This window comes from Cavia porcellus, unplaced genomic scaffold, assembly GCF_034190915.1.
Source record: "Cavia porcellus strain 051 isolate PalLab524CR breed Dunkin Hartley unplaced genomic scaffold, mCavPor4.1 scaffold_1, whole genome shotgun sequence".
Taxonomy (NCBI): Eukaryota; Metazoa; Chordata; class Mammalia; order Rodentia; family Caviidae; genus Cavia; species Cavia porcellus.
In genome coordinates this window covers 236,957,070-236,981,585 of record NW_026947484.1, presented here as the reverse complement: position 1 = coordinate 236,981,585, position 24,516 = coordinate 236,957,070, and the positions used below count along the sequence as shown (strand labels likewise).

The 24,516-nt window shown below is 39.6% G+C and overlaps 1 protein-coding gene across 7 annotated transcripts in view; it reads right to left on the bottom strand.

Annotated features, from left to right (window-relative positions):
* Positions 1 to 6,380: 6,380 nt before the first annotated feature.
* Positions 6,381 to 24,516, bottom strand: part of Atad2b (ATPase family AAA domain containing 2B) — a 145,620-nt gene continuing 127,484 nt past the window's right edge. For 5 of the 7 annotated variants that reach the window (XM_063231829.1, XM_063231808.1, XM_063231816.1 and 2 more), the window contains 6 exons: positions 23,885 to 24,007; positions 20,231 to 20,368; positions 15,792 to 16,475; positions 13,043 to 13,197; positions 12,469 to 12,597; positions 6,381 to 9,751 (listed from right to left, as the gene is read on the bottom strand). In XM_063231829.1, the coding sequence (XP_063087899.1) occupies positions 9,710 to 9,751; positions 12,469 to 12,597; positions 13,043 to 13,197; positions 15,792 to 16,475; positions 20,231 to 20,368; positions 23,885 to 24,007 (1,271 nt within the window). In that variant the 3' untranslated portion in view covers positions 6,381 to 9,709. The remainder of the gene's footprint in view (positions 9,752 to 12,468; positions 12,598 to 13,042; positions 13,198 to 15,791; positions 16,476 to 20,230; positions 20,369 to 23,884; positions 24,008 to 24,516) is intronic. The other 2 variants (XM_063231825.1, XM_063231820.1) reach the window with 1 other exon arrangement.

The following is a 24,516-nucleotide window of genomic DNA, read 5'->3' as shown; positions in this document are numbered from 1 at the left end:
AAGCAAAAAATAAAATAAAAAAGACTTAAGTAGCTGTATTAATGACAAAGTAGACTTCTAAACAGAGCAATAACCAGGATAAAGAGGAATATTACATAATAGTAGGAGATGTGTTTGTTCACCAAGAGCATATAACAATCCTAAATGTGCACCATCTACAATAGAGTTTTCAGATACATGAAGTAAAAACACAACTGAAAGATAAAAAGATAATCCACGATTACACTTGGAGGGTTAAATACCCCAGGAACAGCGAGGACACAGAAGACCTGAGCAACACCACAATCACCTAACGTGGGACTGGCAGACACTCGGAGAACTCTCCACTGAGTGACAACGCCATCCCCTCCCCAGGAGCACGTGAAGTCACCAAGACAGGTCATATTCTGTGGGGGAGAAAGGGGAGTCAGTGTGAAAGAATTAAAATCAGATGATTTGACCTTAATAACATGAAACGAGAAGTCAGTAAGAGAAAAATTTTCAATTAAACATTCACCTAAAAAATCAGTAGTCGAAGAAGTCTCTAGGTAAAGTAGAAACTCCTTGGAACTGAGTGAATGAAAAAGAAAATATGGTATGTCGAAATATGTAGGATGCAGATAAAGCAATACTTAAATTTTTAACATTAAATATTAAGCATAAGCAATGATCTAGTTTTTCAGTTTAAAAGACTACATAAAGCAAGCAGAAGAATGAACATATACATAAGAGTAAAACTCAGAAAACCGAAAAAAAAATTGTGAAATAAAAAACAAGCTGTTCTTTTTTTAAAGTTAAAAAAAAAAAAAAAAACAGACTACCAAGAAACAAAGGGAGGGAGAAGGCGGGGAGAAGTCAGGGATGTAAAAAGAATTAAAGTGTGCTGTGTGCATGTACCAACTTCCCATAATGAATGTAAACATTATGTGCTGCAAACATACACCAACACAAATTAAAGTTAAAAAAAGAAACAAAAAGAGGACAAAGACTGCAACAGAGATTAAAACTAACAAAGATGATTAGAGTTTAGGACTCAGGAACCAATTTCAAAAGATTTCTAACTGGGACCAGTTTACCGCCAGTAGGTAACAGTGATACACTGATTTGCACCATATATGTTTAATCTATGAATTCATAACAATACCCAAAAAACTAATTCATTGTCCCGGAGACAACTCATTAGAAACTGCTCCATGAAGGTATAAAGAGTGAAGCGTTAGGGGTAGGGTTTCCCAGGTAGTATGCACCAATGGAGGGCAAACAAAGAAATCTTTCTCTTCATACAAGTCCACTGATAAATGCACAAGGAGTGACTACCACAACTCATTCTTAAACCTGAACCATTAGGGCATCGAGCCATGGGCTAGCGATTACTGCTGACATCACAAAAACGATAACCGTATCGGGGATTTAGTTAGCAGCATAAGTGCCTGCCTGGCAAAGGTGAGGTCGCGAGTTCCATCTCTGGTACCAAAAAAAACGACAACCAGACTTTGTGTCTATTAGAGTAACACACTATTGCTTATGAAGCAGTCTTGCAAAATTAAAATTATATAAAATCAGAATCTGATTCTCTAGATCAGTGCTGTCCAACAGAAATATAATGCAAGTCATATACATATATACATGAAATATATATGTATATGTCTTCCAGTAACTATATTGTAAAGAAAAAGAGCCAAGTACAAACTGCTTTTCATAAATATAACCCAATAGATCTGAAATATTATTCAACATCTAATCAATATAAAAACTATTCATATTTCATACTAATTTCTATAACCTTCAAAATTGGTGTGAATCTTACAGTCACAGAACACCTCAGTTTGGACTATCACATTTCCACAGCTAAAGTTTCAAGTACCGATTTATGGGAAACACAGAGAAAACACGTTAACTTCACCATAGGGACTCAAACACCAAAATCAGACAGTGGAAATTCTATGGGTCAAACCCAGCTTCTTCAGTAAGTTCATGGTAAGGGAAAAGATGATACTGAGGAGGAATCTATAGGTTAACATATTAAAAAGACAAAGAAGAAAAAACAGGAAATATTTAAATGTAGTATTTAGAAATGCACCCAAGTGCTCAAACTAAGGAAAAGCCAAACATCATCTCCGTAAACATTAAGGTTGTGATCACCTTGAGGAGAAACACCACCAGAATGATTTCTGATGAATCTACACATTTGCTTTAGGCAGTTTTCCACGTTTCTGTAATGCTTCACAATCGTAAGATCAATGACTATTTGATGGAAATATCTGAAATAAATAGATGTTAATTTCTTAAACATCATAATATAGGACCCTATCTGCCATGCTGGTCTTCTGAGATAAAATACTCTTAGTCTCTTGGAGTTTTGTTGTTTTTGTTCTTTGTTTCTCTTTTGAAATAGGGTCGAAGTGGCCCAGGCTGGCCTCTAACCCGAGGCCCTCCTGCCTTAGTCCCCGAGGATTCCAGGCCTGGGCCACCAGGGCCAGCTTTAAAACACACTTGTCCCTAAGACCCACACTCCTTCAACTCTTGCGGTCCTGGACACTAATCATCCCATTTCTCATCCTCAACCTCTTTCCTCCTATTGAGGCCATCCAGGGCAGTGGCAGGAACCCAGAGTCCAAAGCCTGGTTATACTGTTAGTTGTCTGACTTATAGCAAGTGATAATCTGTGATTAACTCTCCTTGTAACTCATTTCACTGCTTGGACACAATATCAGAATCCCACAGCGCTGGCTTGCAGTCTGTAGAGGTTTCCGTCCACAGCGGGCTCACTCTAAGGCAAGGTGGCAAGGCAGAGGGGAGACAGTCTATGGCAGAATCACAGAGAGAGATCAAGGCGGGAAGAAAGGAGTGGACTCCGAGGCCACACCCCACAGTGACCTACTTCTCCAACCAGCTGCCCCCCAATATCACATTTAGCTATGAACTCAATGAACTAATCTGCAGATGAGCATCACAACCCCATGACCCAATCACCTCCAAAAAGCTTCACCTCTGTGAGCAAGAGGCTTTGGGGAGACATCCAGACATAAACCACAGTGTGTATACACACAATAGTGATAATGGTAGTTTCTATTCAACTAGCCACGATGGTGCACGCCTATACCCCTAGCTCTCTGGAAGGCTGAAGCAGGAGGACTCCAGCCCAGCGTGGGACAACTTAGCAAGACTGTCTTAAAATTTTAGAAATTAAAAAGGGGTGGGGATGAAATTCAGTGTAAAGTCCCTGAGCACAGTCCTCAGTACTACTAAAAAACTAAAGTAGTAATAGTACCTAGCTTGCAGGGCTGATCTGGAGATGAATATACCTAAAACTCTCTTGAAGAGGACCTGGAATCTGGTGTTTTCAAAGCAACGTTGCCTGTTCTCATCCTCGCCACCTCCAGCCTATCAGTACACACTTTGTTTCCTCACTTCTGTCACACTCAGTGCCCCAACCCTTGTGCCTCTAGTGCCCCCCCCTTTTCTTCAAAGTGCCAAACTGCAGTGCTTTAGTATGTACCTTACCACGTCTACTGAGCACTGGATACTGTCCACTCTGAACCCCAATTCTGCCCACCTTTTATCTCTGTGCCACTAGCCTTCTAGCTACCCTGCTTTTGAAAAGGGCTGATCACTGTCAACTCTGAGACCCCACCAGCCAGCTGCTTACACCTGCAGCTCCTCCATCTGCTATTTCCATTCTGCTGGCAGACACTCTGCCTAAGGGATCTTTCTTTCCACTTACAGGCTGCTAACGTCAAGTCTTAGCTCTGACCTCTTCCGGCTCTAGGCATACCGTTTATTTAAACGCCTGCTGGACCTGGAGGTCAAAATGTCCACCTCTGCATTCACCCCCGACTTGCTCCTCTCTCCTTCTCCTTCGGAACGTGCCGGCAGGAACCGAGAGCAGTCGTGGGGCCTTCTCCTGCCTTATCGCCATATTTAATCACTGAGTTAGAACTCTAAACTTCCAAGAAACTCCTTCTTACACCTATTTTAACTTCCCTAGTTTGGCCCTATTAGCATCTCCCACCTGGAATAAAAAAATGGCACAGGCAGTCCCTGTCGCGCTCCAACACTTTACTTTCACTCTAGAATTGTCCACACTTGTAGGGACTTAGCACATTCGTCCGTTTCTATGCTTTGTCACAGTTTGCTCAGCTCGATTGTGCTTCCTCAATGTTTCACTACACTCCTGGGTTTTCTGAGTAGCTGTCAAGGTATCAGACCCATCAAATCAGGTGCGTAGGACGAGTTACGCTCCTTCCTCGGCCCCGCAACAGCACCTCCACTGAACACTCAGCATTACCGCACTTACCCAAATCGACTCTCTTATTTGAACGTCTTCTACCGAACAGCAATTTCCAAGGACAGACTGTGGTTTTACTTACCCTTGTAATTCCAGTGCCTGCTATGTATGTGACATACGGCAGGTAGTTAATGTATCTTGCTGAAAGGAGGTAGTTATTGCCCATTTTTAATACTACTGCCAAATTAATATTTCTAAAATACTATTTTCATAATGTCATGGTGCTGTCCAAAAACATTTAAAGGACTGTCACACGATAGAGGACACATAACTTTACGCTTGTCTTCCATAACAAGACCCTACAGAGCTTTAGCTTGCATACTTCCCTGTATTCACCCTGATTTTAACTGTTTTCCAAACGGCCTTTTACTTCTACCTACAGAAAACATTACAACCCATAAAAATGATCTTTAAAATCAACACTTATTTAGCATTACTAACAATTAATATCACACTGTACATAGGGTATTACAGCACTGTCATGGATACCTGAATGGAATGGTCACAAATAACTTGCAAATCATCTGGTGAGCAGATGAGAAAAGGCTTAACTTTTAGCTAAACCCATAAGAGACATTAAAAAGTATGCAGACTATTAAAGCACCGTATTCTGCTTTATTCACGTGTTTTTCTCCAGCCCAGCCTTCCTTACCTTCCATAGAGTGAGGCTCGTTAGTGCCAAGGGGGATGCATCAGCTAACAGCGCACTCCCTCCCTAGAAGCTAGCCTTTTCTGTCCATCTCCACTCTAACCTAGAGTTCCAAACAGCCAGAATTCCAGCAAAGAGCTCCAGCAAGACAACCAGGGTGTCCCAAGACGTCTTGATCTGCCACTGTAACCCCTCCCAAGCAGTCCTCCACAGCCCAGCCATCTGTTTTTGGAGCAAGAGGGGCCAGCAGGACAGTGGGCACTAACAGTTGACATGAACAGGCCTGAGCCAAAGAAGGGAGGAACCCCGACTGGCACACCTGCAAGCACTCTGAAGGTAGCCATGCTTCTCCAAAGGGCAGAAAGCATCAGTGCAACAGCTCCCAAAGGACACTTTCATTCCCCCCAGAGCTCTTGGTGCTACACTGAACTACTGAGAGGAAAACTCAGGAGGGCAGAGACAGGAAAGATGAAATAGAATACACTCAAAAACCTCAAAATCATTTGTGAAAATAATCCAACATGAAGGTGCTCCCATTAGGAGACTTGTGCTACGATAATCAACCCAACTACAAAATTCCAGGGTCAGTTCTTACAAGAACAAATGATAATATTACAATAGACAACATCTATTCAACTTTGTATTTTCCCTAGCAGAATACAGGCTAATAAAGAACAGGGAAAGCACCATCTGTGCATCTCACATGGATAGCATAGTTCCTAAGATGAAAGAGGTGAGTGGGGTAAGAGGGAATCTGTATTTCAAAAAACAATCAATACACAGTTTTGCTGGCAATTGGGTAAAGGGATAACAAGAAATAGCTATTTCAAAATAAACTTCTGATTTTACTATAGTTTTGGGGGCTATGGAATCTAAAATTAGATGAATAAAATGCAATTTCATTCAAAGTCCTAAAACCTTTAATTGGGCCTCAAATGGCAACTGTAAGGTCTTTATCTAAACAGAACAAATTTTATAAATAATCCATGCTTCTATCCAACATATTTATTTTTATTATCTCTTTTTAGCCAATGCATTTTAAATCTTCATTTCTTCTACTGAATCTTCAAAAGTTCTATGAATTAAAACCAACATTTCTGAATAGCAAAAAGCTTCCAGTTAAAAGCTTCTGAAGGGTACTTAAAATCTACAAGGCACATATAACAAGATTTTTAACATTATTTTCATTTGTTCATTTTGTAGATCAGGGGCTGAGCCACGGCCTTCCCAGTGAGGTACCCCCTTGCCCTTTTTCTTTTTTGAGACAGGCTCTCACTGAGTCAGGCTGGCTATCATACCCCCGTTGCCTCCTGGGGTGCTAGGATTACAATCACACGCAGCTACAACAAGGTTTTCTGGAGGTGTCTGATACACATCAGTAAGCTCTATCCGTAAAACAGACGGCAGAAGCTGGAAAAGTAGCCCTACATTTGCAGCCACACAGATGATAATTAAGCTAAGACATATTTTTCTTATTATCTTTATTCAAGTATTTCACAGCAGTTATATTACAAATTACAGTAAATGTTCCAGAATTCAAAAATTAAATAATTTACTTCAAACTAATGTAAAATGAAGTCAAATGTAAAACATCAATTTAACACAATTCTAAATTAAACTACAAACCCAAAGAGACCATAATTGATGAAGTCTACTTAACCTACAAAGTAGACATACATGACTGAAACCAAAAAGGACTCCTGAAGTCTAAGTAACCAAATGTACAAAATACAAAAGATGCAGGTACAAGCCCAAATTCAAGCTTACAATATGATTACAAATAATAATTATAGTAACAATGGCATTCAGCTACGGGACCTGACACTGAAGATTTCTACTGAATAGCACCATAGCTGAACCAACTTAATCAAAAAGGGAAGAAATTACCACCCCACTCCCTAAAAATGAAATCCAGTAAACCTACAAATACATTGGCATATGAGAAAAATCAAGTTATGAAAGGGTGTTTTAAAAATTAATCACAGGTAAGCTTCAAGCTCAAATCACAATTAACTCCACAGCCATCAGTTTCAACCCTAATGTGGTTCCATCATCTTCAAAAAGCTCCCAGGGTCCCCACAGCTGAGAATGACCTACTGCTGGGCTGTGTGCGGTTTTGATACGTACTTCACTGATCTGAGAGCATGGTTTTACACAGGAGCTTATCATTTATAATGGTCACAACAGGAAGTAAGAACAGAGGTCAATTTGTACATATTTTCGCCAATGCTATACAGCAAAAATTAAGAACTTACAGAAAGGTAAACAAAATTGAGTCCACTTGGATAATTTCACAAGCTGCTTTAAAATATAGAACCACCACATATCTGTAATATAAGCAAAATTGGTGTAGTGTGTTTCTTTTGGGGGAGAGCTGGAAAAGTTGCTACAATTTTAGCTCATTTTCCCCCCGCTTGGCATGAGACTGACTTTCTCTTTAAGACCTAGCTGTTCAAAGTGGCAGTTCCTACACTGACGGTTTGCCTCGGATTTCTTCATTTACATTAAGGATAAATGAAAACAGAAACATGATCTTTTGGAAGCATCCTAATGCCAAACATAAATAAATTACCCTTCTCAAACTCACTGACGGCTAAAATCTTAATTAACTTGTACAAATTTAGTAATCTACTAAGAAATGCACTTTTTTTCCTTTCACAAGTGCTGCTGTTACTTGAAGAGAATGCCTCTGAATTAGAGTAACTGGAATAAATATTAAAAAAAAATAGTGCAGCAAGAACCTGAGACTTGCAAAAAACCCTTTTACCAGAAACTTGCTACAAAAAATCTGCTACATCATATTTCATCAAATCTTTAAATTCTGTAACAATTCCCATCAAAATACAAAATGCTAATGTATCAGACAGTAAAATAGTTTGAACTGGTATGATGGTAATAAATACTAAAGAAAGCATGAAAATCTTCCCAATAATCAAATTAGAGGCTTCAAATGACCTCCCCTTTAAAATGATTCATCGTTAATCACACTTGCCCACCTTAAAAATACAGTGTGTCTACATGGGTGCCATCTGGAATCATATGACTAACTGCATATCATGAAAACTTCATAGACTAGGCATAAAGAAAACAAGTGGCATTTTATAAAAATTAAGCTGTAATAAGAAGGTGGTAAATGTGAATGCAAAGAAGCACTTGGGATTACTGCAGTAGCCTAGGCCAGAGTGCGCTTTCTGCACACTACAAACAGCCAGGGACAAGGAGACAAGTACCTTAGCTTCAGCATGTAAACCGTGGCAGAGTGATTACAGGACACTGTAAACACTGTTGGTAACTAAAACACAAAAAGCTGAGGTAGCTCAGTATCTCTGCAGTAGTCCAAGACCATGTGCCTTAATTAAAATCCAAACTACATGTGTTGCATATATTGGAAAGACACACCTGCAGCTAACGGCTATAATAAATGAAGATAGCAAGCCAACTTGTCGGCAAAATTTTCTACGTTTTGTTAAAAATTATCTGATACAAAATGTCACTGCATTCCCTTTGCCTCTCTGCAACTGCCTAGACTATGTCTCCAATTGGTAGAAAGTTTTTGTAAAACTCGCAATCCATAATTAATTTCAGGTAAATACAATTCGCAGAAATCACTCGACAAGATCCAAAATAGGTTCCAATCAAAATGAAGAGCTGTAAGTTTATGGGAAGGGATTTAAATATTAATACTGTTATTCAAGGACCATACCAGAGCTCATTTGCAATTATACAGAAAATGAATTTTATGGAGATTCTGACGAATTCCTCTCTTTTCTGTCCATTTGGCAAGTCCTGGCTTTAAACAGAACAATTTCCTAAACATGAAAATAATTTTTCTCTGGAAACTCAAATATGAGTAATTACTAAATTGCCTCTGACAAAGGAATGGCTACTGTCTATTTTCTGGCCATCATTTATCAGCAATAAAAAAAAAGTGTGTGGGTTTTTTTGTGGACTGTGTATTATTTATTGTTGTTTTATTATTACATGTTTCTTACACAGAAACAGAAGACATTATTTTAGCATATTATGTGGCTTACAGTGTCCTGACTGAGCTTTGAGAACAAGACAGGCATTTAATACCAAAACACTGGTTGTCTCTTAATGACACAGTATCAAAACTTATTTTCAAGGTTGTGATCAAAGAAAATGTCCTAATTTACTTGCTACAAATGAGCCCATTTAGCCTTATCTTTCTCAAATGAATAAAAAGGCACATTAAAGGCAGTTCTGAAGAGCCTAATCTAATTTCATCTGGTTTCTTTAGTTTCCCACCAGAACATACCACAGCCAACTCTAAAACAGGTTTCAGTCCATTACCCAGAAAGGGAAATACGATGAAAGGGATAGAAAGGAGGAGGAAAAAAAAAACAAAACAAAAAATAAAAAGACAAAAGCAAAACAAGTTGCCCACTGTTTAAACAATTCGACACAGTTAGAACTGCCCCATCCAGTCTCCTCCTGTTCGCTGGTCTGCTCCCTTAAAAGAGTCTCCGAGAGTGCACAAAGAGGAGCAGACGCGAAAGCAGTTTCTGTAGCACCAAAATCTCCAAGCTGTGGGGTTGTATTTCTTACTTATGGAAAATACAACATGTTTCTGAAGTTCTGTTTGGTTCTTGTAGGCTGGTTGGTTTCAGGTACCTGAGACAATAGCACCAAATTCAACAGAGAAAAACATGAGTGAGAGAGCGCTTTACACCAAGGCTCTGCACGTGATTGGTGCAATTTGAAATCGAATGGCTCAGAAGACTGCTCTGTCAGGAGCAGATGGCAGAGGATAAACCACTCATCTTCAGAGTTCATAGGAATGTCTCAAACATATGAACTGTTCGTTCCATCTCCTGTAAGAAAAAGACATACGTGTTATCTACTGAAGAAAAGACGAAAGTCGTCCTCACTGTGGAAGAATTCACATACAAATTCTTAGAGAAAGAACCTGAGACACACGTTCAATCGGAGTATTTTCTGGATTACAATCCCAGAGCTACTACGTAACCCATCCGCCCTAGGTAACTCCAAGTACCTCCTGTTTCATACTTAGGTAAACGAAGATGGCAGAGACAGTAACACTCAGGGCGTGATTCACATCAGTGATACAAGAACGGGTTTGAGTACCACGAGGATGCGGATGGAGATGACAGTGTAAGGTGAGGAACTCAGGGCAGGCATTATACCAAGAAACGTGTGAAATTCACAGATACTGTAGACACATAAGATGCGTATATATAATATACATACATATAGGCATGATTTAACCTAATACACAATAATGTTGAAGGTAAAAGACAGGTATTGCTCTAAGCTCTGTTCTACAGATGTAAGTAACTGTACCACAGAGGGGATAAGTGATCTGACAGCTAAAATGCCGCAGAGTTCAAATGTGAACATAAGCAGCCGCACTGCAGAGCCTGGGCATCTGCTTACTCAGTATGTTCCAGTTTCCCAAGCATACTCAGGACCTCCAGGGTAGCCTGGGCCCAAAGCAGAAAGCACCTGATTCCATGGCTACTGACTCTGCCCGGAGCTGAGGCGGGAGAGGCTGCCACTCACTGCCTGTCCTGTCAAAGCCCCGCCCCTCTAAACTGGGCCCATAGTTACGAGGGTCCCACATCCGTCGTACTGAGAGATGCTCTGCTGCGAAGAGCATCCGATTCACTCGGCTAATGAAAATGCAACCACTGAGCAAAGAGCAGTGCCCTGCATGCACATTTTATTACAGTCAGCAAATATCAAATATATTTAAGATATTTGGGTTTCTTTTCTGTCTTTAAACAGCTCTAACAAAATTCTTTTCTACATCTCTGCATAGTGGGGAAAAATCAGGCTGCAAAACAAAAATATAATCCCAATTTTAAAATACACATTCTGACACTTACACACATTATGCACCTCTAGACATCTAAAAAGATTCCTAAAGATTAACCCTAACCCTAGGTTGGGGTTGGGGGTTGAGGGTTGAGGGTTGGGGGTTGAGGGTTGAGGGTTGAGGGTTAGGGTTAGGGTTAGGGTTGATATTCCAAAAGATTAACACCAACTAATGTCCTCTAGATGGTGGGATATGAGTGATACATTTTTTTCTCATTTGTGCTTTCTAGTATCTCTCTCTCTCACACACACACACGCACACACACACACACACACACACACACACACACACACACACTCTACAACTTAGTATAGCTTCAGAAAACTAAAACTCATAATGTGATCACAAAAAAAATTTTTTTTTTGTACCAGGGATCGAACTCACGATCTCACACTTATCAGGCAAGTGCTTATGCCACTGAGCTAAATCCCTGGCCCCCAAAAAATAATTTTAAATGCTCTTTTGCTGATTTTTTTGGTCTTTTTCATTTTTATCGGTACTGGGGATTGAACTCACAACCGCCTGCTTGCAAGGCAGGCGCTTATGCCGCTGAGCTAAATCCCCAGCCCCCAGCTGATTTAAACCTAATATCCTTACTACACATGAAAAAGTAAGTGCATCCTCCACATATAAAGCCTTAGTACCTTTAACAATAGAAATGTACTTTATGTATAAGAAGTTTGCTTTTATTATGCTTTGCATCTCAAAAATTTCAGAGTATCCGGCACATAGGTCCTCAATAGATACTTAGTAGTTAGAGAAGGTAAATTAACAAGCAAATTTAAAAAAAAAAAGATAACCACCCAGCCATTCAGCGGGTGGATGAGGGTTACATTCGTGCAGCTGACCTCAAAAAGTGGAAGCGTGGCCTACTGATGTAAATGATATGAGAGTTCACTGACAAGAGAGCTTCCCTATGGTTCAACAGTGTCTAGAAAAGGAACAGATCATCTCTGAAAGCATGTAGGCAAAGGCCACGCATCCCTTGATGGAGCCACCCCACAGGACTAGCTGTGAGTACACGAGAGGACCCCTAAGTCCTCCTCTCACTGTTAGTGCAGGTCAGTCCATGTGATGGGCGCAGGCAGCACGTCCAGCCCAGCAGGGAGGACAGAGCTGTGACATGCTGTTATCCAGATCCAGATAAGAAACTCCAGAGTGCTTTGCTCTTTGCTGACAGAAAAATGGTATAGAAAGTCTCAATTCTTCAAAATAGAACTTAAGACCTTTTTTCTTCTTCTTCTTTTTCCGGGGGTACTGAGGACTTAACTTCATTATCTCCCCAGTCTGTTTGTTTGTTTGTTTTTGAGACACAGTCTCATGAAGTCCCTAAACTGCCCTGCCTGGGCTCAAACTTGTGAGTCTTCCTGCCTCAGCATTCCACAGTGCATGTGCCTAGTGGTGTTTCCCCAAGGCTGGCTGATTCATCTAATCTTCAGTCTTCAAAGTGTTCTTGTCAGAAACAGGTAAGCCAGGCAGGCCAGCACACACTTGTAATCCCAGCACTCGGGAGGCTGAGGCAGAAGGACTGCCACGGGCTGCACGGTGAGCTCAAGGTCAGCCTGAACTGTTCAGTGAGAACTTGTTTCAAAAGAACAACACAGAACAAAAATGAACAAACAACAAACAAAAGAGACAGGTAGAACAGTTGCTTTAGGACAAGTAACTGCACGTCGTGACTGAAGCACTTACCTCTACAAGTTGTGATTTGTCATAATCTTTACGATGACGGTAGATGCACTGACTAAGGAGAGAATACAATCTCTCAAGCTGATCAACTGCCAAATTGTTGCTTTTATCTACCAACAAATCAAGCAATTTCTAAGAAAAATTAGAAAAAAGGAGAAAATGTAGTTTGAACATTGTTGTTCCCTCCCTGATTGTTGTGTTTTGAAATTTTATTTCTTCTCTTTGAAATAAATGGGTTTGAAAGAATAAATAAATAAAACTAGGATTGCACCTCCACCCTCCACCCCCCACCCCCACCCCTGCAAAAAAAGTAGCTGGATTTCACTGTTCACGCTGACAGTTACATTTCGGTGGTTAGACAACAGGCGCCACAGTGTGTAAAATGACAGCTGAGGCTGGAAGGCTGCTGGGCTTCGTTCTTACCAAGGCTGTGCCCATACTGTGAACTCCTCCTTCAGCAGAAGGCCTGGGTCAAGAATACCCCTAGCTTAAATCTAAACTAGTTTTTACTCATCTGCCCACAGCGTTCAAATACCCTTCCATTCACTGAAAAGTAACGAGGAATAGCTAGGCTTACCTTCAACCTCTCACGATCAACTATAAGAGGTGGCACAGGCTCGGATGGCTCTTCTGGAACCAGTTCCAAGCTTGTCATTTTTGCCTGCTCCAGAATTAATTTACGGCATTTCTTTACTTTAGAAGCACCTACAATTAAGGGCAGGGGAAAAAACACTGCAGCAAATAAAAGTTAAGAAAAAAAATCAGTTTTAAGCAACTGAAATGACTATATTTTACTCATCACAAATCCTTTGTGGATCAGGACAAGCATATTCTTTAAGTGATAACGATATTTTGGTAAGAACAAGTAATCTGATTAAAGAAAACTAAATCACAACTATCAAAGCAAGTTACACTAGAATATTCTCTAATAAACATATCCATTAGAAAAACAATCTTCACTTCTAAGCACTGAATTATAATAAAGTCTTCATTCTCTTTATGGTAGTTATCAATTTAAAATTTTGGAGCTTTCAAAGCTAGAAGACAGCAACCAACCTAAAAAAGCAGATACTGAAATAAAATGGGAACAGCCTGCCTACATATTTGCCTGCAAACCTAAAACATTTTCTAACACTTGCTGAAAGTTATTTTTCTGTTACACTGCCTAAGATTTTATTAATTTGGTTTATAATATTTTTCTAAAAATATAAACCTAGAACAAAAGTAATGGGGCTGATACTTTCATACCTTAGAGTGAATTAATATAATTACTTCCTGCTAATATTTTCGTAGGACTAATGAGATTGAAAAAATAGAAATTTAGGGCTAAGTGAGCATAATTTGGTAATACTCTGAGGGGCAGAAGGGCTAGGTCAGCCGTTGAAACTTCTGTCACCCCAAGTGAGACTACTCCGAGAGGAGCCTGAGGGGAGAGAACAGAAAGGTGAGCTTGGGCTGTGTCAGAACTGCGTAGAGGGCCTGGCTCAGGTCACAGACATAAAGGAGAAACTTGCGCCTCTCTCCTGCACTCACCCTTTTCATTAAATTCCCCCTCTTCTCATCAACGCCTACTTCCTTAATAAGCAGTAAAAAAAACCAGCGTTGCCTTCAAAAGCCTGAGAGCACATCACAAAAATCTTATTTTTCATGCAGTCTTTAAAGCACAAGCTTTTATTCATTTCAATGATCACATTTCAAGAGTTTTGCTGAAATCAATACTGACCCTCATCAGTACATCCATGAGTTTCTACAGGACTAAGCACACAGATAGATGACAAACCGTTTCACCAGCTAAGACTGCTCTAACAACTCCAAATGAAAGCTCCGAGTCACACACCTGTACAGCAGAGACCGTTAGAGCTTCCTGATGGCACAGAATCCTGAGGTCAGCCTCGGGGCAGAGGTGAGGACTGAGCCCAGACGTCGTGCACCCTCGCAGTGCTCACCACTGAGCTGCATCCCCAGCCTCTCTGGTGCTTTATTTTGAAACAGGGTCTCTTGCTAAACTGCCTAGGCAGGTTCTGAACTTGCCATCCTCCTCCCTCCCTTTGCAGTAGCTGGGACACCAAGCACAACAACTGGTAAGTTTTTTCTGAAAGTTTACTGAAACTGAATAAAGAAGTAACCCTAAATGAACTCCTCCCTGAATTCATTCTGTTTCCTATCGGATTTCCTGCTCTGCCCAGTTCATTACATCATCTTTAACATACTTTTTTAAAAGTTCTGTCTATATGATAGCCTAGAGTAAGTACTGTTCTTAAAACTACTATTATTAAATATTAGGAAAAAAAAATTCTCACCAGGCAACATTTTGGAATACTAAATTCCTCTCTACCCATAAAATATTATAGGACTTTGAACAATATTTTCCTACTTCCATACTAAAAGGCTTAAGAAAACTATCAGGAAAACAAAAGAAAACTTTTCCCACATGGCCAAAACTCCAGGGTAAAGCTGCACAATTACCGAGTATGACACAATTTCAGACTGGCTCAGTGTAGGAAGAGGACATGTCCGAGAGGGAAATGTGGATATTCAATCACTTCATCCCACGCGAGCCTAAGAACAGCAAGCAAAGATGGGCCACAATCCCCGAACTGTATTTTACAGTTCAGCTTTTCTTAAAAGGATCACGGAGCCATGAGAAGTCAGGAGCTGGCCAGGTGCTCTGAGAAAAGGGCCAGGCAGGGACCGCTGTGCGTTCCTTCCACTCTGGTCCTGCACATCAACCAATCAGCCGGATCATCCTAAGGAGTCACCTAATGGTGACCATTTGGAGCGAGACGGCCTCAGCACGTCCCAGCCACCGTGACAGCCAGCCACTATTCACGGCTCACTATAACCCTGCAGCATCACCACTCGCAAGTGTAACCTACAAGACGGAAAATCAGGCTTGGGGAACAGACACAGCTCAATGCTGCAGGATCACCATGAACACGAGTGCCAGTTTATTCCAGGGCTGTCTGTCTTTCTAAACACACACTATTAAAATATCCATTTCTAATAACTCTGGAAATTCTATCCTTTAAACATCTGTGGACGTCCTCAGCTTTTAATCAGAAATCCCTTAGGACAGAGGTGATAATCAGGAAGGAGGGAAGAGAGTTCGCAGGCAGAAAAACAGTACGTTCTCAACCATAAAACTTCTGAAACCTTCAACAACCTGACATATATGTGCACACTTTTCTAAGGAAAGAGATGAGAACTTTAACACAATCTCAGACTTGACATAATTTTCATTATTGCCGCTAGACATGAGGTAAATATGCAATGAATTAACTCTGGAGTTTAAGCCTTCCAGAGGAGCTGTAAAATATTAGCTCTACCTTCTTTATCTAGTTCTGCATCTTTAGCCTCCACGTCAGGGCCGGGTTCTAACTTCTCGTTACTGCTACATTCCAGGGCTTCTGGTTTCTCAGGCTCATCTCCAGGGCTTTCCTGTGAAGCGTCTGGGTTTTCTTTTGACTGGTCCTCCAGAAGAACATTTTGTTCAGAACTACATGTATCTCCACTACCACAGAGAGGGACTTCTTCGACTTTGCCATTCGGGCACTCCAGAACCGGTATGCCTTCAAAACTGTCAGTGGAGACCTCACCGTTTAGACAGTTTCCTTTAAGAAAAGGCTCTTTCCTAGCTGTCTGCTCCGGGTGGAGAGAACTGGTGGTGTGGACCAGCAGAGACTCGTTGGAGCTTTCCTCTTCGGTTGATGCGAAGTGCTCCTTCACACTTGCCCCGCTGTTCAGCCGCTGCCCCTGGTCCATGTCCATGACATCACACGAAGACTCGTCGTTGGTCACAGACAAGTCTCCGGTCTCCTCTCCATTTTCCTCGTGGCAGTCAGTGCTCACCTCAAACTCTCCATTCTCCAGCAACTTCCTCTCCTCTGGATGGTTCTCATAATCGGTAAATTTGGTGTCCTCTTCATCTTTTTTTAAATTATTGACTTTCCTTTTCTTAATAATTCCTTTACCCCACTGGGATCGTCGCCTTGATTTTCTCCGGACACGAACTATTTTACAAGGAAGGAAAAAAGATATGTAGAACTTGTAGTACAATATCTATTTCATATGTGTTCACCACAGATGAGCCAAAAGAAAGTAAATCCATACTAGTCTCTTAGCTCTTGACATCCATGCTAACTAATCCTCATGATCTACAAATACAATGAAGTCAGAAATGAACTCTGAATGAAAAAATTTTTTAAAAATATTCCTTCCTGTACGAGCTTACTTGGTATTAATATTTTCTATTGCCCTGGATTCTACTTTATAGCTATTTCTAATTTTCAACACCCACAGGGCAATCATGTAATAGATACATTTAAAGAATAACCACATTACCAGACACAACCCTCCAATTCCCCCAGGAAAGTAGATGCTTTTGCTGGCAAGGTCACCTAAGAAATAACCCCTAAAACAACATAAAGGAATGAATATATTAGCTAATATTACTTGACAGAATGATAACAAGAATCCCCACAGAGAAATCTCCACTGCTTCTTCCAGAAAGAAGAGTCAGCACAGCAAGCACAACAGAAGCACTATAAAGATATTACGGACAATCTGGCCAGCCGACTGTTAACCTATTTTAGCACACACAGTTCACCTGGGGCAGTGGTGGCAAACCTATGGCACGCATGTACATTGCACCAGGCTGTTTGTATCACTGAAATCTTTAAAAGGTTCACCACCACTGGCCTACGGTATTAATTTCTTGCACTGTTATTTGAAAATATGTGGGAAAACTAAGCCCTACGCTAGCTATCAAAGCAACAAAACAGTAATGACATATTAAAAAGAAATATTTGGTCAATTACGTGAAAAGACCTACAAAAACTGTGGGGAATCTACTGTTGGATGAGGAAACGACTAGGGCTTCCAGGTGACAATGCACCCAATAATTTTTAATTTCCTTTATGTATACCAGAGGGCACTGGTAAAGTCAGTCTTCCCCGCAGGGACACTTGCTCAGGTCATTACGAACTTACAGCCCATCCACAGTGTACATAGATGTGTCCACACACTGCTTTCATTTTTTCACCTTTAAAGCCCACTGAGTTTCTAGAGACACCATGGTACTCACAAAGAATGAATATTTAGTTAAAATTATTATTCTTTCTCATCTAAGAGTGTATCTATTAAAGATTTCTGAAATCATCTCTAAAATCCAAGTTACTCATTTAGCTCAAAGCTTATTTTTCCTGCAAAACTGTAACACTGTTAGAAATACTGTTTCTTTTCTCCCATTTCTGCTTTTGTAGTTTACAATTATAGGCCAATTAACATTAAGAAGGAAATTCTTATATTAGTCTACTGTTAAAAGTTGGTAAAGTCTAGGCGACGGGCACCTGTCACCACTTTAATAAGAAACTAATGTGGTCCATACTGAAGATTACAGAAAGGCACACACCTTGTTCTCACTCTAGGGGGGAGTTAGATTTCTGCTATCTACTGCACCACTTCTCATACTATAACCTCTCTCTGTCTTCAACCATGTAACCAAAAGTACAAGGGATTCCCTTCTCCTTCCTAAGCCATGGAACTCCAGGGTAAGAGGCTAAACTTAGTTCAATAAGAGTCTGCTTAATTTCATTACATGCAGCACACCAAGCAAAGGCCAGGAGCCCTACTGAAGCAAGTTCACATCTAATGCTTCCATTCTGGCTAGTAATAGAGAAAATGTTCTTGTTCTACAGGAGACAAAAGTTTGCTCTACAGGAGATAAAAGCATTTCCTCCTCCTTGTATCACTTCTAATGCTTTGCAAAATTCTGGCAAAATATGAGCATCTGATCACATTTTTATTACACTAGAATAAAATCCCTGTTTCACTGTGTAGTATTTTCACATGACTTTTGGTAGAAGTGAATATATACTTGGGACCTAATCCTTAATATACTACTCCTTTAATGAGGGCACCCTGTAAAAAAAGCTTGTTTAGAAACACAATCTTTAGAGCCAATTTTTTATAGCATCACTGACCTTGTTTAAAAAAAACCAAGACCTCGGCAAGTCCTGAGTTCAATTCCCAGTGCCACCAAAAAAAAAAAAAAAAAAAAAAATGCAAGACCTTAGAAAAGTTAATAGTCCCTTAAGAACATTTAGATTTATCATTTGAGTTACTTAACAAATTATGTATCACATATGCCATCTACTGGTAAAAATAAAACCCCCATCTATAGGTTAAAAATACTCTTAATCAGGAAACTTAAATTTCCTATAGCAAATATTCAAAGTACTTCCATTAGCAGACATCTGTACCAGTGCAGAGAATGTAAAGCCTTTCAAAGTTTAAAAAAAGAGTGCAGTGTTACATAATCCAAGTCATGATCTGAGATACAACGAGATTAAATAGCTTTCATCAACTGCATCGCAACTAAATGCACCAGAAGTCTTCTATCAAACTTTCTCCCCTAAGAATCCAGGAGGACAAGTTTTTCTTTTTCTTTTTTTGTCTTTTTCCTTTTTATCGGTACCGGAGATCAAACTCCCAACTGCCTGCTTGCAAGGCAGGCGCTTATGCCGCTGAGCTAAATCCCCAGCCCCCAAGGACAAGTTTTTCAAAAGTGAGTATGATTTCCTTATTCAAATTCAATGCTATGGCAAATAAATACATGAAAAAATGTTCAACATCACCGGTCATTCGAGAAATGCAAGTTAAAACAACAGTGAGATTCCATTTCACCCCAGAAAGAATGGCTACATCAAAAATTCATCTAGTAACGAATGTTGGAGGTATGGAGGGAAACTACTAGTGGGAGTGTAGACTGATGTGATCACCATGGACAGTCCTCAAAAACTAGGGTTAGGGGTGCCATTTTACACAGCAATTCCTCCCTCCTGGATATTTTTCCAGAAGAATTGAAAACATCATACTACAGTGATATATGTGCACCCATGTTGACAGCAGCACAATTTATAATAGCTAAATCTTGAACACAACTCAAATGCCTATCAATCAAGGAATGGATAGAAAAGATATGGTCTTTTCATACAATGGAGTACTACTCAGCTACAAAGAAAGAGAAACTCAAGGCTTTTTTATACATAAATGGATGCAACTAGAGACCACACTGGTAAGTGAAATAAATCAGACTGCATCGGTAAACATCATATTGTCTCCCTAGTGTAAAAAACTGCAAGAGTAAATAAGATCCAAAAGGTACAATAGGTATTGTGAAAGGGACTGGTAAAATCTGTAACACTGAGCTGGGCAGAGTGGCACACATCTATGATCCCAGGGCTGCCACAAGTTCAAGGCAGCCTGTCTCAAAAACAAAAAGGAAAAGGAAAACTGAGAACACTGAATTTTTCCCCTAAATAAGTCACACAAAACTAGACAAAAAAAGCTGTGCAGACTTCTCAAGCTGAGCACGAAATACTCTTGCGGGAGATTCTACTTCTAACCTCCAAATCAGCCACTTCCCCATGAATAAGTGGGGAAAATAAGAGAACAGGAAGAGCGAACAGGAAGTCTACTGCCTCCACTTCTCTATCTCAAAACCAAAGCTGACCACTGAAAAATACTCAAACCTGATTTAATCATGAAAACAAACACTGAATAGGCAGAGAAAATAACAAACAGGAAACATTTCTGAGTCAGCATCTTACCCCGCAAGTTCTTTGGCTCTGAAAAGATAGAATAGTAGAATAGTCAAAGAGCTGTGAAAAAACAGTAGTATTTGGACTTGTGCACCCAACTCCTAAAAAATCTGCATCCTCCTGAGTCGTTCCCACTACTGGATTGCACGACCTCAAATACTCACATGCACATTTATTTGCAGTGTTGTGCCACACGTCCATCGGATTTCTTTGTTTGTGTCGAAATGCCTCTTCAACTCTAGTTTCTGTCTTTCGAGCTCCAGTACCATGAGGATTTATTTGTTCTGCTGTTACCGATAAGCCTGCAAGCAGAAGATAAGCAATACCTATTTAAAAATTCCCAGCTACATAAACCAACAAGGTTAAAAAAAAAAAGGTCTGAAATACAAAACTGAATTTTTAAGTCATTAATTATACTGGGGCAGTTTTTAATTTTGATGAAAATAGTGTCTTTTAAGATGAGAAAGAAACTAGATTTAAAATCATAAAAAATATTTTTTAACATCTACCAGGCTAAACTTACGGTTATTGCCAAAGAAGCTTAATTTTTACTCATTTTACAAAGGGACACTTTACATTCACAAAGGGACATTTTTCACATTATGACTGTAAGAAATAGATTATATATTGTCTAAAAGCCATGCTCTCCTGCCACCTTTGAAAGCACAGCAGGTGTTTCCTGGGTCACTGAACTTCATCCCCACCAACTGCTGCAATCTGACAGTGCTTCCCGTCACACCACAGTGCAGTGAATTTGGTTGTGTTGTATTATCTTCCTACGAGTAATCATTCTGTCTCAATTGTCTTCACTGCAAGTTTTTCTTCCACGTGGTCCCTACATGTTGGTGTTTCTCAGGGTTCCACTTTCCTAGGCTACATCTTCCTTCATATAGCATCATAACATATTTAGCTTTCACTCTATTTATGTAATAAATCTCACATCTGTTTCTTTAGCCTGAAGGTCTCTTGTCTTCCAGCCCATATACTACCCAACTGCCTACCTGCTTCTCCAACTGAGTATCTTAAAGACAGGTTAAATTAAAGAAAACTGGTTTCTTTTCCACAAAAAAGCACGATTGTTCTCCACATGCAATTACATAACACACAAATCATCTGTTTTAAGAATACAATCATGTAAGTTTTAGTAAATATTTATAGTTGTGCCGATTGCCACAGCAATCCAATTATAGGTATCTGTCCCTGGAAAATTCCACTCTACTTTGGGTCTCCACAGACTTGCCATCTCTAGGAATTTTATATGAAAAGAATCAGATTAGGAAATCTTTTATAACTGGCTTTTTTTTCTTACGTAATGTTTTTAAAGTTCATCCACCAATATTTTGTTCTTTTTTATTGCTCAGGAGTATGCCACAGTATGGATATACTATTTTGTCTGTTCATTCATCAACTGACAGACATTTGCATAGTTTTCAGTTTGGGGTTATTATGAATAATATTCCTATGAATATTCACGTTTTCACATACAAGTTTTTATGTGGGTGTACATTCTCCTTTCTCTTAAAGACAGATTCCTAGGAATAGAATCAATGGCCAATAAGGTAAATCTATGCTTAACTTTTCAGAAAGTATCAAACTGTTTTTCCAAACTGGTTCTTACAACTTTTTGGGGAGGGAGGGGGGTGGTACCAGGGATTGAATTCACAACCTCATGCTTGCCAGGCAGGCGCTTATGCCACTGAGCTAAATACCTAGCCTAGTTCTGACAACTTTTTAAATAATTCCTCATTTCCCTGTTTTAACACACTGACACTATGCTATTTTTTGCTGCGAAAGCAGTATTTATTTATTGACTTATTTATATGAAATCTCACTATGTAGTTCAAACGGGCCATGAACTCACTGTGTAGCCCAGGCTGGCCTCAAACTCACAGCAATCCTCCTGCCTCAGCCTCCCAAGTTCTGGGACTTTAGGCATGTGTCACCGTATCTGGCTTGACAAAGTAACTTGACCAGTTCATTCTGTTATTACTTAAAATCCTTTAATGACTTCTGCTACTATGACAGTCATCATCAAACTTTAAGGTACATAAAAACTATTTAAATGGTTTGTTAAAATGTAGATTTCTTGATCCTATCATTCTCAAAGAATCTAATTCTCTAGCTCTAAGACCACACACACAACCAATATACACATTTCAAAAAACACTGACTTACAAGATAGTCCAAACTCTTTTGCATGGCCCAGTTGATTCAAATAATTATTGAAAACCTATTGTGTATAAGGCTATAACATAGACATTCACAGTACTTACATCCTCAAGAAAGAGAAGAGGGACAGAAAAAACACAATGTCAAGTGCTACCACAGTTACACTGGTCATGGGCGAGATCTCTGAAGAGGCAGAAGTTTCTTCATAATTGTAATGTCCTGGACCCAGCTCACCTTTTAAGCCCTACTTCCTACCAAATGTTTACACTTCATAGTATCAAACAATTTAATGCTCCCCAAATACACCACGCCGCTTCATACCTGTGTGCCCTTAGCTTACAATCCCTTCTGTCCCTGACACCTGTGCCCAGGCCACCAGAGAAAACACTCTTACATTTACTCCTCAACTCTGTCCGCATTACTGGGCTCTTACGAAGGAGGTCACACCTCCTCCGTGTGGTGACCACGCTTCAAACTACACTAGGTTTGTTTTACACTTCTTTCTCCCTTATTAAAGTCTGAGTTCCTCAGGGACATAGCTACAGATCAAATGAACAAACCACATTTGCTAATTCTGTTTTTGATAATAAAATTGCATGTAAGCTTCAATAGAGAGGGGGAAAACAATAGTTGTAAAGTGTTTTTCAAGTACCAGCTACTGGATGTAAACTAAACTCTGAAATGAAAGCATATCTAGTATCAAAACCATTAAGAGAAATCAATGAGAAATAAAGATATACTTTTCCAAAAGAAATACTTCACTAAAAAATACTTTATTCTTATGTACTATTGCACCAAAACTTTCACAGAGGTGAAATTTTAAAATACCCTTGACCCAGGCCTGAGAGAACCTCCCTTTACTCCTAGTTACCCAGAAGGCTCAGGCATCAAGATCAGGCATCAGAATCACAAATTCGAGGCCAGCATGGTCAACACCGCAAGACTGTCTCAAAGCAGGGCAGGGGATCTAGCTCAGCAGAACAGCGCCTGCCTGGCAAGTGTGAGGCCCTGACTTTGATTCCTGGTATAAAAAACAACCAACCAGTCAACACCTTGAGAATTTGTAAGATACAGATTAGTGTCAGAAAATAACAGGTACAATATCATGGTTTGGTAAATGATATTAGTTCTGGTGTGTTACGCACCACAAGGTAAATCTCATTAACAATAATGCATTAATACATATTCAAATGGAAGAGAGGAATTTGAATGTATTTACCGCAAAGAAATAATAAAAGTCTCCTCATATGCTAAGCACCCTGAGCTGGTCACTACTCAACATATATATGAATTGAAATATTACATGGTAACTCACAGACAATGTACAAATATTATGTCAACCAAAAATTATAATTTGAAAAAGTAAATGCTGTAGCTGGGTGTGGTGGCTTACGTCTATAATCCCAGCACTTGGGAGGCTAAGGCAGGAGGGTGGTTGTGAGTTCGAGACCAGCCTGGGCTACAAAGTGAGCCCCAGGCCAGCCTGAACTGAATAGCGAGACCCTGTCTCAAAAAGAAAAAAAAAAAAAAAAAAAAGCAAATGCTGTGCCTCCAAACACATTATTTTCCCTAAAGAAGCATCATTCAGTGATTCTCAATTTTGAGTGAATACGCGAGGATTCGGTAACAAATTTATTTCTATAACTTACCTCTTTTTATTCTTGCTTCTTTAATTTCTTCACAAAGTTTATTAAATTCTGAGTCCAGTTCTGCAGCAATGATGGCGTGTGCAGTGTCCTTCAGGGTACACGCCCTGTGCCTAATTATTTTATCTGTTAAAAATCAGTATAAATTTATCATAGATTCAAATAAAAACACATTAGCACAGGACATCTTAAAAACAGAAATAATAAACATTTACATGAAATTGTAATAAAGCATTTTATGTGAGAGTTAATTTTAATGATGGGTTAAAAAATAAGCTACTTACTTTCTGAAAACTGAACCTTTAAAACCACAAAGTACAAAGTAATAACCTTTATCATATAGGATTTTATGCTGAATTTTGGAAAATAAAAATGTGTGGTTTTCAATAAAGTGAAAAATATTTGGAGGATATTCACTGTATTTCCCAGCTCCACAGGTACCATAGAGTGATACCGAGAATTCAGAAAATCTTGATCTTCTGCCTAAGTTGGAACTGGGTAAACCTGTGGTAAAGAATAGAATATATCCTGAATGAGGGAGACCTATTAAAAACGTGACAGAATCGGAGAAATACAAAAATGACTTTCTGAGATGAAGTCTGCAAGATGGTACATAAACTGTTAGGCAGATGCAG